Below are 18084 nucleotides of genomic sequence, written 5' to 3' on the forward strand. Positions count from 1 at the left end.
GCGGGATGGGCTCGAAAGGGAAGTGGGCGATTGGAGGCACTGACCTCTCCTAGAAGAGGTGTGCAGGTTGTTATTGAAGCTCTGATGAGCCCAAGGAGAAGGGGTGGCCACCAGTGTCTGGAGAAGTAGCATGTCTTCTGGTGTTTTCTCAGAAACAGCAGTGTTCCCAGCATCTCTGATGGGAATTGTGTGTGTGTCAGCCCTGGCGTCAGCCTGCCAGGGCTGTAGTGCCCCAGAGCAGCCTGTTCTGCAGTTAGACACCACAGCGTTCTTGCTGCTGGAACAGCCAGTCTAGGTCATGCTAAGTCTTGGTGTCATTCTGCCCCCAGGACTTGCTGACTGCTAATGCGGTTGTTTGTTCAGTGCAGCTATTAAATACCTATTGAGATACAGCGAAGATCTCCCGTGCCCTCAGTGTTCTCCTCAAGAGGGCTGTGCTGATTGTTTCCCTGCAGAGGGTACGTGGAGAGCGGTCCTGTTCGCTGTGTTCCGTACCAGCAGAGCTGATGGATGAGTCCTTCGTTAATTGTATTTACTCAGTGTGTCTGTTGGGTGCTCGGGGTACCAGAGTGTGAACGTTGACACAGTCGGTGACTGTACAGCAGCAGGAAGTGTTAGTGGACAGATTTATGTTTCACTGAACTTGCAGTAGAGTTGGCTGTCATCTCAAATCCAACTGTAATGTGCACACAGATGGGCAGATCGTAACAGAGGCTCCTTTCTAGCACAGTCTAGTGACAGGAAGTTCGAGAGGTTGATAATTCGGTGCAAGATGATGTGTGTGGAGTGTCTCTTCTGTGGGCTTCTCGGTGTCACAGAAAGCTAGTAAATGCCTTTTCCACTTACGTGTGGTGGTTTTGAAGAAAATGAGAAAATGCAGAATCTTGCACACTCTTCAGGACTTCCTGCTTGTTGCCCTTTGAGAACCATAAAGAGAGCATAAAAACACGTAAGCCGCGTTGACAGGAGTAACACAAACACACAGAACAGGAGAGCAGGGGGATCTGTTTTACAAAACTCACTGTATTTTAAGTAAACAAAATTCACTGTATTTTAAGTAACAAAAGCACAGGGGAAATCAGGACAGTGACATTTAAAAGCAGTGTTTATATTCAAAAGGTAAGCAAGAAGGCGTGGCTTGTCTTCAGGCTAGAAAACGGATTTTAGTAATCTAAAGTTGGTGACACTTGTAATTCTGTGGAAATAATTCCATGCTTTATTGCCTGATGTATTTGATGGAGAAACTCCAAACCCATGTAGTGCTGCGTGTTGTTGTGCTTATCTTAGCATTGCTCAGCCTGATTTTTGCTATTTTCAGTTAAATGCTGTAGTTTTTCCTGCTGTTTAATGACACCTTTTAAAGTCTGCAGAAATCAAAACCAGTGCCAAATTAAGTGCTGTTGGCTTTTTTTTTTCTTTTTGGGTAGGTGCTGTGACAAAAGATTATGGACCAAAATAGATTTAAACCATTGTAAATCCATCACTCCACTTATGCTTAGTGGCATTATTAGGAGACAGCCTGTAACCCTTGATCTTAGCTGGACAAATATATCTAAAAAGCAGCTGAGCTGGCTTATCAACAGACTGCCAGGTAAGTGATGTTTTTTGACCACCGAATTTAGCAAACCAGTTTGTCTCTAAACTGCAGCCTTGGAGGAAAGTCTACAGGGATCTGGGCTATCCCAGGAGAGGAGTAGACATGTAGGAATGAAGTATGGGCAGGTTTAAAATGGACCAGAAATGTGTTCCGTGGTGGCTACTTGAGGTGCTAGGTGAACTGATGTGGGGCAGGGCTTTGTCAACAGGTCATGGTGCTGTGGCAAGTGCCTGTGCTGATGTGATTAGCCGGGGGTGGCGGGGGTCTGCTGTCACCCACAGTGATGAAGCTCCAGATGGTGGGAGAGCTGGGGAGCTGGGCAGGAGGCGGCTCCCAGGGCCCCTGCTTGCCCTGGAGTGCTGGGATTGTTCCTCAGAATGGGACTGGGCTTTGCCTGAGATCACTGTGGATGTCTCTCTGGGTAGGCCGCATGCTCCAACTTCTTCTGTATCTGCAGGTCTCCGAGACCTGCTGTTATCAGGGTGCTCATGGATAGCAGTGTCGGCACTTTGTAGTTCCAGTTGTCCTTTACTCCGAACCCTGGACGTGCAGTGGGCAGAAGGACTGAAAGACGCACAAATGAGAGACCTTTTGTCACCACCCACAGATAACCGGCCAGGTAACGGGCGGGAGGCGCGCGAGAGACCTGTCCCAGCCACTCTGCGGCATCTTCTGTTGCTAGTCCCCCTTGGAGGCAGCGGGCAGAAGCCCCCGCGGCTGGTGCTGGTGGGGTTCCAGGCTTTGCTGATGCGCGAGGTGGTCAGAGTCGTGCCTTGCCACACCTCCTCGCTGGAAGCCACTGGATAACGAGTGATGTTCTCAGTCGTCTGAGCCACTGTGCTAGTTTTCTGTCTGACTTTCTTCTCTTCAGGCTGCAACGGGTGTACTTTAGAGAGTATGGAAACACTTTCTTCCAGTTCAGGGAAGGAGCAGTTCTGTGGGTCATGCCACATTCGCCCGGATATCAGCTCAGGTGAAATTTTGAGCAAATCAGATCTGCTTTCTGGCATGCACTGCACAGCCTACTGCTTACTCCCGACTTGTAATTCCGCTGGGCCCCTGCAGTTACTTTCATCCCTTTGGTTTTGAAATCAGGAGGTGGCTTTGTCCACGTGCCTGTTCCAAAAACAGACGAGTGTTCATGCTGATATCCCCTCCAAAGCTCCAGTCAGGCAAAAGCGTCTGAAGTTGACTTAGGACAGCAGTGTTGTGTGTCACAGTGCATTTCATATAGATCTGCAGATGTTTGCAACACGGGGTGAGACCTGTGGGAGTGACCTGCTGCCTCCGCTTTCCAGGTCAGATCGACAACCGGAGTAAACTACGGAACATAGTAGAGCTGCGTTTGGCTGGCCTGGATATCACAGATGCTTCTTTGCGGCTGATCATAAGGCACATGCCTCTGCTCTCCAAACTCAATCTTAGTTACTGTAATCATGTGACGGATCAGTCTATTAACCTGCTGACCGCGGTTGGAACCACCACGCGGGATTCATTAACGGAAATTAATTTATCAGGTAAGCACCACGAGCGCAGGGGAGGTGGGGAGCGCAGGAATCACCTGTTGGTGTTAGACTTGAGTGAAACGCTCCTGGGTGGGAGTGGTTCTGCCCAGCTCTTCCCCGTGTAACGCCCCCCTCTCCCTGGGACTCCGCAGCTGCCTGGCCTCTCCCGGGGACTCCACCAGCTGCTGCCTCCTGCTTGGTGCTGCGCGTTGCACCCCACTCCTCCTCCCAGGGGATTTCACACCACCACGAATCTGGCATGCTTTGCTTTATCACGGTGGTTACACCAGTTGCGGGGATCAGAGAAGGGCAATGGAGCTGGCCAGGCGATTTCACTGGCAGCACAGGGTGGGCAGCAAGGACCTACAGCAGTCAGGATAAACCGTCCTGCTGGACAGCAAACCAAGGCACACTGTTAAACTTCTCCCCCTTGGTTTTTCTCTTGCAGACTGCAATAAGGTTACTGACCAGTGCCTGTCTTACTTCAAACGCTGTGGAAACATCTGCCAGATAGACCTGAGGTACTGCAAGCAAGTGACAAAAGAGGGCTGCGAGCAGTTCATCGCAGAAATGTCAGTAAGTGTTCAGTTTGGGCAAGTGGAAGAAAAACTTCTGCAAAAACTGAGTTAGTTAAAGGACACGTGTAAATACTGGGGTGAGGGGGGGAAGGGACTAAGAACACGTAGGGATTTTATTTTCAACTGGGAACTTGGAATATTGGAAAATACCGCGATTGGATTTTACAACTCTTGTTGAGAAGAGAGCAACGTGAAACTACCCATGTTAAGAATTTCGACTTGTGCCACTAATTCAGTCTACCTGGGATGTCCTGCACTGGCTCTTATGCAAATTCATAAGGCGACTGTTATTTGATGGTAATTGTTCACACCCGGAAGATGACTGATCTCCAAGAAATACTGTTATTTAAAGTACCACAGCATGTGCTTGGTAGTGTAAATTTGATTTCTGCTTTTCATTTCTTGAAACAACAACAACAAAAAAAGTTGGTGTCATTAAAGTGGACCACGCACTGCATTTCTGCCTTCTTAACACGTTTTGTTTTGTTACATCTTACATTATGCAGAACTATTTTTGTACAAAAATTGTTTAAAAATTATTTATGCAATGTTTGAATGCATTACCAGTGTTTCGGTTTTGATTGCCAATTTTTATCTTTACTTATGGTAGGCGAGAACTTAACCTATACTTCGTAGACAGTATCTATCTACAAACGTGCCCAGGTCAGGAAAAGTAGGTTAATACTTTCAACTTAAAGCATGTTTTAATGGAAGTTTATATCCTGCTTTGTATACTTCAGAAGTGACATAAGCATGTTGTGGAAATAAGGTGTAAATTATAGTTGAAGTAAAACACTTTTATCTGTATAGAAATCACCTTTTTCTCAAAATTTTAAAAAAAATCCAATTTCAGCTTTTGCACATAGGAGGGTTTCACTCTGTAGCATGAGCTCTTGTACTCAATATAAAATTAATTTATACAGTGAGTCCAGCAGTAGAATAAATGGTCAAATGTAGTCTCTCTTTCTTTGAAGTGTGAGTTGAGTTCTCATTTAAGGTTTATAACATGGTTATTTCCTGATTGTAAAATTCTGCATTCATAAGTGCCATTGTTGTACGGTGTTGTTTTCGTAGACCTTCCTGATGCAGTTTTACCTTTGTTGAATTTGTATAAACGATTGTACAAAAACAGGCGCTGGCTCTGTGGGTTTCTGTTCCTGGGCTGCGTTTGGGCTGTGTCCTGTGCCTCTCTGCTAGCATTTTCCAGTACATTCTCGCTGAGGGGATAAAATACACCCAGTGACCTTCCTCCAGCTGGAATCTGCCCCGATCAGTGCTAGGGGCTCAGAGAATGTTAAAGCTGGGGCTGAGTAACCAGCAGTGCTCCTGCCCCTGGGTAAGAAAAGAGACAGAGGCTGAGAAAGCCCATCACAAATCTTTATTGAGCTTGTGTGGCTAATGAAATTATCAGCATGGAATTAACACATAGGGTATGGTTTTCTTCATTAGCTTACCCACAGAACAGAGACTCCAGCAATTAAGTACCATTAAAAAGTTACTTCTAAAAAATGAAGCCATGGAGAGGTTTGCTCCCTTCTGAAAAATAACCAGCAGCAGCTCCAGGCTGTGTATCTCATGTGCAAGAGCTACCTTCTCAAGCCAGCTGAATTTTTCACATAGAAGATGAGGAACAGGCAGGAGAGCGTGGCAAGAGGTAAGAGCTCCGGGGGCTGCAGCCCAGGCAAAACCTGGCCTTGGCACTTCCCTGGTGGGTGGGAAACTCCAAGGAGCAACTGCAGTGCCATCAACCCACCCTGCTCAAAGAATAACCAGCCAGGGCAGCCTCCTGTTCTTACAGTGAGCTTAAACACCAGCTTGGCCATGGGCATCCTGTCCCCAAAACATGAGCTGTCCCAGCTGCTGTTCCTCCCCCGGCCATGTCACAGGTATCCCCCAAGGCCCAGTTGGACATCCTTGCTGGAGAGGGCACTTTTACCCCGCTTGGGGCACTGCCTGCAGCACCGCAGCCCCCAGGAAGCTCAGCCTACGTGAAAAGTCTCTGAACAAACGAGGTTTCAAACAAACGCTGCGTTTCCCCTCTGCAGTGCAGGTCAGTAACACCATACATTCCACATATCAGCAGCACATCGTGTCATCACCCTGATTAGTATTCACAGTAACATCAGGTTGTCGGCACATGGAGTACAATCATCACACATTAATAGTTACAATAGGCATGAGCAGATTAAGGATCACAATAGTATGGTTTACTATACCCCTTCTTAAAAAAATATTTTATTCCTAAACTAAAAAACAAGTAACTGGTATTTGGATGCCACATGGCAGAGCCCTGCAAAGCAATGGCGCTTTTTGTACCTGTACAGAGGAGGGCCCAGACCGTACGTGTGTAACAACAGACATTTGGAAGGAAGCAATTGGCATAAAATATAAAATAGATTGCTTCAGGGCTTTGTGCAGGTACAGTTAATGGCAGTGCTGTCTACAGTCGTTATTTGATACTGTTAACACTGTTGCAGGGACAGTGTCAGAACAGTTACATTCTATAATTACATAAAAGCTGAATATTCAACTGATAGTCATTGCTTCTAATGCACTAGACAAGGTAACAGGCTAATACGGTCAAGCAGAGGTGTTTCCTGACCAGATGCTGAGTACTGAACGCAATAATCGGAGGTGATATTCTTCAGAAGAGAGCAAGAACTGGTGTAAACAGTTTGACTCAAACAGTTTGGGGGTTGTAAGGTAGCATCAGGCAGCGCTATTACTGCACACACCAACATCATGTCGCACTGCCCAAGCGCAGGGTCCGGTACGCTGTAGAAAAGTGTTTCACAAACTTCCAGATCCTGATGTTCAAAATGCTGCGTTTATTGAGAACTACAGAGCTGACAGACACCCTGGGGTTCGCACTCCTGCCCTCAGAAATCTTGGAAGGGCGACTCCAGCCACCCACAGTGGGGTTAGGACTTGAACACGTGCACAGCCCGCACAACGTACTGTCGGCAGATGGGGCACTCGCTCATCCTCTTGCCACACTTGGTGCAAGTGACCATGTGGCCGCACTCCAGCAGGACGCAGTCGATGACGGCGTCCATGCAGATCCGACACAGGTTATCGTCGTCCTCATTCAGCTGCATCTTCTCACCCTCTGCAAACCAACAGGGAGGGAGGTCAGGCACTCGGGCCCTGGGAAACCAGCTCGGTTCTAGCTGGGCAACTGCTAAGATACACAGAGCAGCTAATTCAGCAGCAGGCAGTGCTGCTTCCCGCTCCCAACAGTTAATTTCTTCAAAAAAGCAAAAGAAACAAGAACTAGGAAGCCCCTAAATGAACATTGGAAATATTTGGCTTCATGCTTTAAATTCCAAGAGCATTTCCAATTCAGAACATAGTAACTGAAATAACCCGCTAGGTTAGAATTCCGAGCATGTTGGGTTTCCATCTCTGAGCTTGCTCTGTTTGCCAGCACACTGTCCTCAGAGGATTAAACACAATAATAATAATAAAGCAGCCTGGGAAGTGGAAGCCTTAAGTAGGCCATAAATGTGGCAGAACTGAATAAAACCTGTCAAGTTTCATTGCCAACAGCCACTGTCCCCTATCAATAACCAAATGTTCTGCCAGATCTTGTTTAAAAATAAATAAATAAACCGATGCCTAAGCTTGAAGGTTGATTTCAGCCAGGCTTTCAATTCTAAGCCATGACTGAACCCAGGGCCTCACCTCAGCCATGTTCTAACATTCGCTGACCATCCCCCACCCTCCCCATCCCCCTCCACGCACTGAGCACTGAGCCGATTGTTTCACACCGCACTGTGGGTCCTGCAGCGGCCATGCAGCAGCCCAGGGCTATTGACTTTTTCGAGTCACAGTCCCCTGTTCTGTACAGCCTGGCTGCTGGACACAGGAATGGCGAGCCAGGCAGGCCCTTTTCCAGCTGGTAATGACATCAAAAAGTTGTTCCTCAGATTATACATTACACCCAGGAATCAGCCTGTGGCTGTCCTACAGTCACACAGCCTCATTGTTGAGTGTAACAGCAGGCAGAACAATACCTGTCACTGAGCAGCAGCCACAGAACCACTTGATCATAAAACATGGACCAACACCAAACCACTTGAACTTGGACTTCTGCCACTGTAGCTTTTAATTCTGTACCGCAGTAAAAGACCTGAATTGCTTTGGTCTGTTGACGGCTACTGAGCAGCTCCCTCCCCAATGCCCCGTGAAACCTAATAAAGGACGTGGAGGTGCCAAGTGTCATGTTCGCTGAGGAACTGGTTCTCAGTTGTGCAATTTTACCTTCACCATGAAAGCTGAGCTCTCCGAGCTTGGGAAAAAAAAGCCTTAGAAAACCCCAGCAGAATCCTGGAAAGCTTCATTTAATCACCAGAACCATGTTCAACTACTCTACCTGCACCTTCAATTGTTAAAACCCACTTCCCAGCTGTCCCAGCTAAGCAGACCAGGTCAGATACCAAGTCCTTCTGTTGGCAGAACCAGCTACCGGAAACTAGAAAATAAGAAGTAGTCTGAAGGAAGTGAGAATAAAATATAAACCTACGTGTCTTGTGGTTCTCCTCACTCTCTCTGTATAGTCTGCTCACTTTTTCCACAAGTTCCCATTTTTCACAGCATCCTGAGTAGTTGACAAAATTACACGCAAGTATTTCCTTCAGCTGCCGAACACTCAACCCTTCAATGTCTTCCAGACTTGAAATATCGGACAAAGATGCCCTCGCTCGCTTTCTGGACAATCCAGGAGTCTGAAACACATCAGTTGTACGTTTTTAACTGCCTCAATAAGTTCAGAGCACCAGATCTGGTGCTACATTAAGCTGCAGCAGCTTGGCTGAAGTTTTACTCTTTTTAAAGCAAGTGTATGCAGCTGTGCACCGCTAGACACAGCCAACTCTGAAAGAACTAGGGCGTGATACTACACGTTAACAGAGACCTACACACTTCATGGTGTCACATGACAAAAATTTGTTCTTTGGATAGTTCATCTCTCACCTGCTCTTCTGCACTTTCTTCTTCTTCATTATTTATAGAAGATGTTTCCATTTGTCCCTGCAGACAAAATGAAACTAAATCAGGATAAAAACACATTATTCCTTATAAAACATTTTCCTTTAAACCAAACTGATGACAGATGACAATGACATGATGAAGTTTCCTTTGCTACTGATGGTTATCAATTTAAGTCATCTCTATCAACTAAACTAGTACTCTTATCTAGTACCTCTCCTGAAAACAGAACATTACAAAAGGCATTTTTCCTGCCACCCCAAACCGTACCAGTTGGCATTTTATTTCAAAGCAATGCATTACCAATTTAAAAAAAAAAGAAGCTATGCTATACCATAAACCACACATTAATTATTGTACCCGTAAAGGTGTTCCATTTCCTGTGCTTTCCCTTCTGTTTGCAAGTTCTCCTTGAGACGACACTGATACAGACATAGAAAACGGATGAGTAAAAAACCCCGAAGTCTGTGACCGTGATGAATGCAAGCTACTAGCGTCCATGTCCTCCTCCGAACCTAATCCATGATGGCACAGCACGAGATCCACCAAGTCTTCTTTCTCCCTGCAAGTATCCGTCGGTATGTTTCTGAGAACCAGATACTGACGCAGATCCTTTACTTTCAATCTCATTAACTGAGGTCGCTGGAAGGCTGTTTCTTGCAGCAAGTGACAAGTGGAACATCTTCTAAGATTCTCTTTTAAGACTGAACAAACTGAGCAAAAATCCTTCTTGCAGTCGCAACACACGTGCTAAGGAGAAAGAGAAAACAACCATTCAGCCGCAGGGTACAGAAAACAAATCTAGACCCTGCTCCTTCCTTCTCCAGGCTACATAATTTACTACTGGTCTTTCCTTTGTCAGTTTTGACATATATGATTTTAAGAATTTAAGTCTAGAAAACTGCCCTGTCGAATAGTTTTGCAGATGTTCCAAGGCAGTCCATCACTTCTGTAGCACTGCTGCAAGCTGATTTGAGGTTTCAGTGGAAAAACATTGTGAATAAACAAATTAAAGTACTCAAGTTGTAGTTTAGACAATAAACAAAACTGAAAGCCAGTCAATTTTATGGTATGTTGAAATAGTCTTGAATAGACCAAGTGGCACTGCTCTTTTCACATATGTAAAACACAGTATAAGCCCCAAACCCTAAAGAACAAACTTCTTCTTAATTGACTCAAAGAATTCAAAGTAGCCTTAAACGTGACGAATCACGTGGCAAGTAAATGCTCCCAAATGCCCAGATGCCATTTCTGAAGAGAGCTTTGTTCAAAAGACTCCCTACAATATACAAAAGCTAGAACAGGCAAGACTTTCATCCACTGAACAAATCCGAATGCTCCAAGCTTTTCAGGATTTTGGTAAATTAATGTTAGTTTCAGAAAATGATCCTATACAGCGCTTAATTCAATGAAGTTTTTGCCATGCAAACAACAGGACACACAGGAAGGGGAAAACTGAAGGAACACGAACTGAGGAAAGAGGCTTCATGTTTATCTGAGAGAGCTGCAGAGAATTAGGTCACCGTGTGGACAAAACAATGATGCTGGACAGTCATGACACATAGAAATAATATTAACAATCTCAATTTTATTTAACTGCATTAACCTACTAACCTGCCTCCAAATGAAGTGAGAGGCTGTTGCAGTGCAACAGAACTACACCTGCTTAGGAAATGAACAGAATTACTCAAGCATTTCACAGAAAGAAGCTGTGCTACTATATTGAGAGCTTTTAGCTTCTCCACCACCCGATTTGTTCATTCCAGTACTCAACCACTATGTTTGGTATCATCTTCAAAAGCAAATGTATTTTAAGGTTTAAAACTCTGAAGCTAAACCACATATCTCACTCATTTTTAGGGCAGACCACATTCAATGTGTCACCAGTTAATGAACATCAGACCTCTTAACTTCTAATCCCATCTGACATTAATTTCCTGCGACCTCAGAATAAGGGAGGGAGGAAGTGCCTGGCTATCCGCCTCGGGTTTCCTTATCTAAGGAAAAAAATACACGTTCATCTCCCAGTATGCCTACAGATCAGTTCATATGAGTAAAAACACTATGTAATAGGAAATATACTCACTTTTTTCCTAAAAACTGAAAAGGAAAGTCCACAGGCTTTGCAAACTATGTTAGCGCCCGCCGCAGCTGGAGACGGATATGCTGAGAAGTCTGTATTCGGTGCAAATCTGAACGGGCCAGCACCTCCCCCAAAGCCAGCCTGCTGGCCACGGACCGCACCGGTACCCATGACTTCATTCAGCAATCCACAGCAGGAAGCCCACATGGAAGTAGCTCCCGCCTGAAAACATTTACAAAGAAAAAAAAAAAAAGGAAAATTAATATCTGAAAGCCCACATCAGATGTGACTTGCTAGTGAAGAGCTACTTAGCTCCATCTGTCATCATCCCAAAAGCATGTGGCTTGAATCCCGGGAGCACCAGGAATTCAGCACACTAATGCCTATAACAGCCCAATAATCTCCACTTCTCAGCTGCAAAACCAAAGTAGGTAAGATTTGCTTCTGCGAGGCTAACGTAGGCACAAGGCGCTTGCTTTCATAACTCCTTTTCTAGCAGAGTCCCACACAAAAAGGGTAAGGAATTTGAGGAGGTAACGCAATAGTGGAGCAAAGAAGGAAGGGACTAACAGCCAGTCATAGGTGAGAGGCAAAACCTGAAACGATGACAGGCAGCAACACAACAATTTATCATAATTAGAGCAGAGCTGTCCCCTGCAGGATCTTCTCCAGAACTAATCCTGCTCTTGTATGACTCACAGTAAAACTCTCTCTAAAAAAAAATTTCTGTGTGTTCAAACTTGAAAGTAATAAACCAATCTTCACCAGAAACTAGTTGCAGTCTATTTTCTCTGAGAGGGCAATGTTTTTCAAGACCCCCCCTGAACCTGCTGTCTTGTTGTCTTACAAAACGTCCAAGAAAAACTGAAATAACTCTAAATGAAATTATCCTATATTGATTGGATTTCAGTTTTGAGTCACATGATTTAATCTTAAAACACTACAAAAAATTGTAAATACCTAAGTAAATTGCTACTTTTTATTCCTGAAAGCCTTTAGTGCTACATTCTTTACCAAAATTGCATATTCTACTTTAAAGTTGGAATTTGGACTCCCAAGTTGTTCAGGTCACATGTTTAATCACTGTCATGTGGCTCACTGAAACCTACTCAAAAAAAAAAAAAAAGGCAAACAATCACATCAGGTTCTTTCTGAAAGGAAGCACAACAGCCTTTAAACACAATTTTTTTTTTCATACTTTTTTTCTTAACTACGCTGGTTAGAGCTGTGCTGGTTTTCATTCCAGGGCAGCATCCCTTTTTTCCAAAGCATGAGACATAAAATAATTGCTTTTGAAACTTGTAGTTCTTGCTGTGAAACCTAAACCAGAACAGGCATTTCAGCTCAGTAATGCTGCTGCCTTAATTCCTGTAGTAACTAGACTAATTTCTGTATTAAATTGCACATTTCCCCTGAACCAAACACAGTCCTGTTACATTTGTGGGAACTTAACACAGTAAGTGGGGAGACGCCAGCATGTCTCCTACCAAACCACTGAGCACAAAAGGTAAGAAAAGAGTCCTCGCTCTGGTTTCGAGCAGCTGTGAGAAACAATGCCATAGGACCAAACATGTCCTGCAACACCACCTTTACACAAGTGCTTCAAGTATGGAACATCAAAAGCATCTCTGCAACCCACACAAACCTGGCACTTCACTGTTACTGTTGTAAGCTGACATTAAAAGTCTTGCAATCCAGCAAAATAGCGAACACAGCTGGTTATTTTGCTTCTAAGTTGCACAACACGCAACACTGGGCAGTTGTAACATCAAATATACATGCAACAAATTAAATTCACTAGTCTAATTTTATAGATCTTTCAAGAGCAAAACTCATCCCAGGCATAACAAGAAATCTCCACGCAGTGGGCACCCCCAGCACACAAGAAAAACCTCCCTAAGCTTCCTACAAAGGGAGTTCAAGGGGGATGAACTGCAGTGGCCCTTCCCTGACCTCCAGCCAAGGCACCAGTAGCCCCAGCACGTGGCTGCTCTCACAGATCCACACTTGGCGCCTGTCCACTGCGTAATCAGACAGCTGTGATCATTAAACCATCATCAAGCTAAGACTTGTTCTCTACTTTTCCATAACAAAATGTGGAAACGGATCAGTATTAGGTTTTCCTATACAAAACAAGTTATGCATAATTATCCTAGTCTGTTAAGCAAGAGTAATTAACTTTCCAGAAATACATTCTGAAAACCAATTACTTAAACCAAGAGAGCTCCCAATTTAAAATCTCAGGAATTTTACAAAATATTTCCTTTTGTCTTAAGGGAAAGTTGCCAGTTGCAGAAACATTAATTCTTCATATATTCTTGAAAACTGATGTGCTAGCTTTGCATTTAAAAGATTTTAAAATAGCCACGTACAAATAACAAAAATAAAATAATGAATCAAAAAGGTCTGTCAGAATTTAACTTACTTCATTATATGACTACAGGCTTTTCAGGGAGTCACAGCAACAACAGGTACACATGAGGACAAAAACGACATAACAGATGCTACCACAGCCTTTGCACCATAGTTTACCACCTGCTTCTTACAGTTACTTTATTCAAGAGCCTGTAACAACTGTTCAGACATCACTGTCAACACTAAACAAATACATACTTAGGAAATTTTTGTTACCTGTTTGGATATGTGAATGTTGTTAGTATCAAACAGAAAGTCTCTTTACGCTTACTACCAAGCAGTCATTTTAAGGTGAAAGGTAAGGCAACCTGGGGATCATTAATTTTCTACTTAAGTCAGCTGTGGATTCTTTCTATGCACTCGTGTCATTAACTGATAATTGAATTACAGTGTCTAGACTCTTATTACTCTGTACAAGAAATGAGGACACGCTGAAAAGCACCAACACAAGTGACACACACTAAACCAAAAACTTCCTCCCTTGAGGGTGAATTAAAATTTTGCCAATTCCTGCACCAAAACCCTTTCCAACGACATCAGTCACCACTTCCAAAGTCTCTTCTAATAAGCTGCCATCAGCTACCTTCTCCCTCCATACCTTATGTGCATCCTATAGGGGAAAAATACCACGTTTGAACTTCCCTGCTCTTGCTGTTGGCTTTAAGGGAGAATTTCAGCCCAGTATGACCCCCACCCCAAGAAGCTGGGGGGCTGTATGCTGCTCTTGACACACCTGTGCGAGCGGGACATGCTACCAAAGGTGGCAGACCATGAGGAGAGCAGCAGAAGGGATATTTTTTTAATTGTACTGCTGGAATTCCACCTCTGCACCCACCCTGAGACGAAGCACAGCGCTCTCGGGGCTCGAGCGCCCCTGGGCACCCACCGAACCGGGAGACCCGCGGTCACACAGCCCCCGGCCCTCGCCCGAGAGCACAGCGGCAGCCCCGGGCGCCAAGCACCGCCTGAGGGAGCGAACCGGCCCCGCCGCGCACCCCGCAGGCCGGCTCCCCACCGCCGCCCCCTCACGGGCCCAGCCCCACGCACCGTCCCGCCCGGAGCTCCGCCGGTCCCTCAGCCGCCGCCGGCCACCCACAGCGGCCGCAGTGCGCGGCCCGGGCGGGGGCTCGCCTCAGGCGGCGGCACCAGGCCCTGCCCGGCTGCTGAGTCAGCGAGGGGCGCCGGAGCCCCGCGGCAAGGCGGCCCCCGGCCCGGGCGTCCCTCGGTAACGGGGCAAGCCCGCGGGGGGACGGCGGGCTGAGGCGAGGAGGGCGGCGCGGCACAGCCCGTCCCACCGGCGCCGGTTCGCCCCCCTGCTCCCTCCCCGCAGCGAGGGAGCAGCCGCTCTCCCAGCGGCGGGAACACCCCCCGCCCTTTCACCTTCATGGCCGCTTCACCGCCGCCACCCGCACGACAGCGCCGGCCACCGCCGCCGCCTCAACCGGGCGCCGTCCGCCGCGGCGACCCCCGGCGCCGACCCCCGCCCTGCTCGGCGCTCCGGCGGGCCGCCTCACGGAGGGCGGGCCTTCCCGCCGCGCCGCGCCCCATTGGCTGCTCCCCGCCGACAGCAGGCGGGCGGAGCCAATGGGAGGAGAGAAAGCGCCTGTGTGGTGGCGGAGGTGGGCCGGGCACGAAAATACCCCTCAGGCCGGTGAAGGAGCGGCCGGTGGCGGCTGTGGGTGCGTTAGAGGTGATGTCACCGAAATAAGGGAGAACTTTTACCTCACGGGTTTGGGTTGTTTGGGGTTGTTGCCTGTGTATCGAGGCGGCGTACACCGCCCGCCGAGGGGCTGAGGGCAGCGGTGACGCGGCCGGCGCAGGCGGGGCCCGGCTCGGGGTCTGGCGGCCGGCGGCGGCCGGGGGTCCAGGCGCCTCAGCGTACAAACAGGGGGGTGTCCGGGAGAGAATTAAAAGCCTCGGTGCTGTAGGGAAGAGGCCAAAGTGCTGATTATTCGACCAAGCCCTTCGGCAATAATCTTTAAATAATAGAAAATGGGGTTTGTTACTTAAAAATCCAGTTCCAGCTAGCTTCTAGAGGCCGTTGGTACATTCTCTACGCTGTGAATGGGAGATAGATATATATATATAAACCATAATAATCATAGGTTGTAAGAACTGAAAGCTTTAAACCAGAAGATTACATTAAAGAAACCCCAACAATACAAATCCAGCCAAGTCCTCAGGAAAGCTTTCCCTGAGAGCCCCCAGAACAAAGGAGACCTTTGCCAGAAAGAGCAACGAACAAAAGCTGCTGAAAATAAATTTTGACCACAAATCAAATTTACCCATAAGAAAGGTTGCTTTTTGTACAATACCAAATTGTACACGTAGCTTTGTCCGTAGTCTTACGTTAAATTACATTGCAATCTTAACAGGTTTCTGTAGGAAGGGTCTGTTTTTGGAGCAAGTTCGATACAAGAACTGAGTGAAAAAAAATAAATAATTGGCATGTAATTGCCACAAGAATGGCACAGACTGGACAGCTTTAGCATCAAGAGCGGAATCTTTGCGCAGCCCAACTTTTGGATTTGCACTGACACCATACCTTAATTCAAATCAGGTTATCTCTTTTTGAAAATGCTTATGCTCTTTGAAAAGCTTTTGATATGCTGTGAACTTTTACACATTATTTAATAAAAAATGTCTCCCCCCCCCCCAATAATAGCTCGCAATTTTAGTCAAAGCAATGAAAAGATCAGACAAAGACCTTGTGAATACCATGTTGGAACAGGCAAGCGGCACATTTCTGACATTTCTCATGCAAGAGGTTGCTTTAAGACACCTTAAGAAATAACAGTGCAGTCTGGGTTTTAAAAACTTATATGTCACCTAAACTCTGCCCATCCAGAGTCACCCTTGAAATACCAAATTGTACACATAGTTTTGTCAGTAGTCTTACATTAAAGCATGGGAGCTCCTTGTGCAGTCACTGTACGTGAGGTAAAATCTCTGTCCAACAAATGAGCCAAACTGAGAAAAAGCAATTTTTCCTTTAGCTCTACTAAGGACTTGCCAACAAGAAATCCTCCCAAACACAGATGTTTTAGGGAGTAACGTGGGCCTGACAGAGCTGAGATCTGGTGACTGCTGGCAGCTGCAGTTGACACTCCCACCTTCATTTGGGCAGATCTTGATGAATCACATTCTAACATGTGATTTGAGATCACTTTTAATGCTTTAAGGTGTCTAAATTGTAACCAGATTGTTACCAAGCCTAACATAGAATATTTTTAAACAAAGGTCTTTAACTCCTCCAGCTACTCTGTAGCTGAAAAGTAGCATTTGCAGAAGATCTATTAATAAGACTTGCCCTCACTGACCCTTCTGGACTCTGCCAAAGAAGCATTAAAAGATTTAAATCTATTAATGCTAGATGTCCCATTTACTTCTGCCATGAAATAACAAGTGATGATGACTCTGCAGCTCAGTAATCCCCCAAGGTTCTACACACCACGAGAAAGCGAGGTAGAGAAGCGATTCTTACCAGGAATATTCATTTAATGTAACAATTTGCAAAATGTTATAGTAAAGTTAAAAAAAAAAAAAGTTAATTGCTGAGCCTTATTTGGGAATTTTTGAATGGATATTAATACCTATAGGAACAATCATTATAGTATTCACTTTTTAAACCAGATACACAGTGCTTTGGAATTACCTTTGAGGTTTTTAGGTTACGGAGGCTCGGTTTGATAGATTCAGTGTTGTGTGAAAACACAGGGATCCCCAAATGCAGACGGTAGTTGTTTCACACTTTGTAAGCTCAGGCCTCAGTTACTGAGGGGCTTCAGCCTATTTTAGGTAAGATAAAAGACGAGTTTTTGAATTGCATTACCTAATCTTGAATTGAATCTCTTGCTGCTTATTTGGAGGGCTGCTTTTTAGGTGTGCAAGTTTATATAAATGTGCTTAAAAAGCTTATTGTAAATGTTCTCAGTACCTCAGAGGGGTGGATTGCCAGCAGCATTCCCGTGTTGGCTTCAGAGTGGAACACAGGGACAGGACAGCCAGATGTGTCATTTCCTCCTTCCTCCCAACTTCTGCAGATGCTGGTTGCAGCCCGGCCTTTGCCTCACACACCCCGCCTCCTCCCCGCCAAGCCGCTCCACCCGTTCAGTGTTTCCACCCAAGCCGTCATACTTACAATTGTCAGGAAACATCGGTAAATTGACCTTTATAAGATAATCACTGTAGTTATTTCCCAGGTTTTACATTCAGCTACCGTTCAATGAGTATTATTAGTTCATTGAGGGCTAGGAAGGTGTCATTAATTATGCCAGCAACAACTAACTACAATGTTAAGTTTCTGAAATGTAAATGTATTTTAGAAAATTACTCCATGCTTGATTTGCCTCCTCCTCCTCTTGCCACCCCCAGGCATGAATCAGGAACAGCTCAACTGAAATCCCTGGGGACATGCAGATGTATGATAATACGGAGTTTTGTTTTGCTCTCACTTACAAAAATGAGAACTATTATAATAATTGGAGCATTTTCTTTGGGAACATGAGGCTCTAATGAAGTCCTTTAACAAATTATTGAGAAAATAAAAACCTATGTGTGGAAGGAAATATCTTTACTGCATCGCAGTTAATTTGCAAGACACCCCATGGAACAGGAGTGATGTCACTCTGTGGTGGTCTCCAGCTGCGCCAAGCAAGTGCTGGCATCGGAGCACAGATCAGCCTCCCCATATGGCTCTGTGCATCCCCCCATGGCCTCCCCCACAGCAGAGAAACGCCGTGGGCTCTCAGCGTGGCTGTCCTCACCGGTACACGTGGGGCCGAGCCACCTGGGATGGCACTGGTGGCCATCAGGCCTTCCTCGAGGCCCACAAAGGGTCGCGGGGTCCTCGTGGGGTCACAGTTCGGGTGCTGGCCCTGCCGACCCCACAGGCCGCGGCGGGAGCGGCGTGCAGCC

At 45.9% G+C, this 18084-nt stretch overlaps 2 protein-coding genes across 12 annotated transcripts in view; one reads left to right on the top strand and one right to left on the bottom strand.

The window, feature by feature from the left end:
- KDM2B (lysine demethylase 2B) overlaps nt 1-4811 on the top strand; it is a 126042-nt gene extending 121231 nt beyond the window's left edge. For 7 of the 10 annotated variants that reach the window (XM_055794823.1, XM_055794821.1, XM_027787016.2 and 4 more), the window contains 5 exons: nt 1428-1591; nt 2055-2216; nt 2469-2570; nt 2896-3114; nt 3551-4811. In XM_055794823.1, coding sequence (XP_055650798.1) covers nt 1428-1591; nt 2055-2216; nt 2469-2570; nt 2896-3114; nt 3551-3732 — 829 coding nt within the window. In that variant the 3' untranslated portion in view covers nt 3733-4811. The remainder of the gene's footprint in view (nt 1-1427; nt 1592-2054; nt 2217-2468; nt 2571-2895; nt 3115-3550) is intronic. The other 3 variants (XM_055794824.1, XM_027787019.2, XM_005237625.4) reach the window with 1 other exon arrangement.
- Nucleotides 4812-5043: 232 nt separating this feature from the next.
- On the bottom strand, nt 5044-14708 carry RNF34 (ring finger protein 34). 2 transcript variants are annotated; one of them, XM_055794828.1, is made up of 6 exons: nt 14548-14708; nt 10756-10974; nt 9030-9419; nt 8655-8711; nt 8206-8407; nt 5044-6789 (listed from the first exon to the last, which is right to left on the bottom strand). In XM_055794828.1, the coding sequence occupies exons 1-6, from the start codon at nt 14551-14553 to the stop codon at nt 6602-6604; spliced, it is 1062 nt and encodes a 353-aa protein (XP_055650803.1). In that variant the 5' UTR covers nt 14554-14708; the 3' UTR covers nt 5044-6601. The 2 variants fall into 2 exon arrangements, with proteins under 2 accessions (XP_055650803.1, XP_055650804.1); XM_055794829.1 differs by lacking the exon at nt 14548-14708 and adding an exon at nt 14215-14436.
- Between the last annotated feature and the right edge of the window lie 3376 nt (nt 14709-18084).

This window comes from Falco peregrinus, chromosome 2 (genome assembly GCF_023634155.1).
Source record: "Falco peregrinus isolate bFalPer1 chromosome 2, bFalPer1.pri, whole genome shotgun sequence".
Classification (NCBI taxonomy): Eukaryota; Metazoa; Chordata; class Aves; order Falconiformes; family Falconidae; genus Falco; species Falco peregrinus.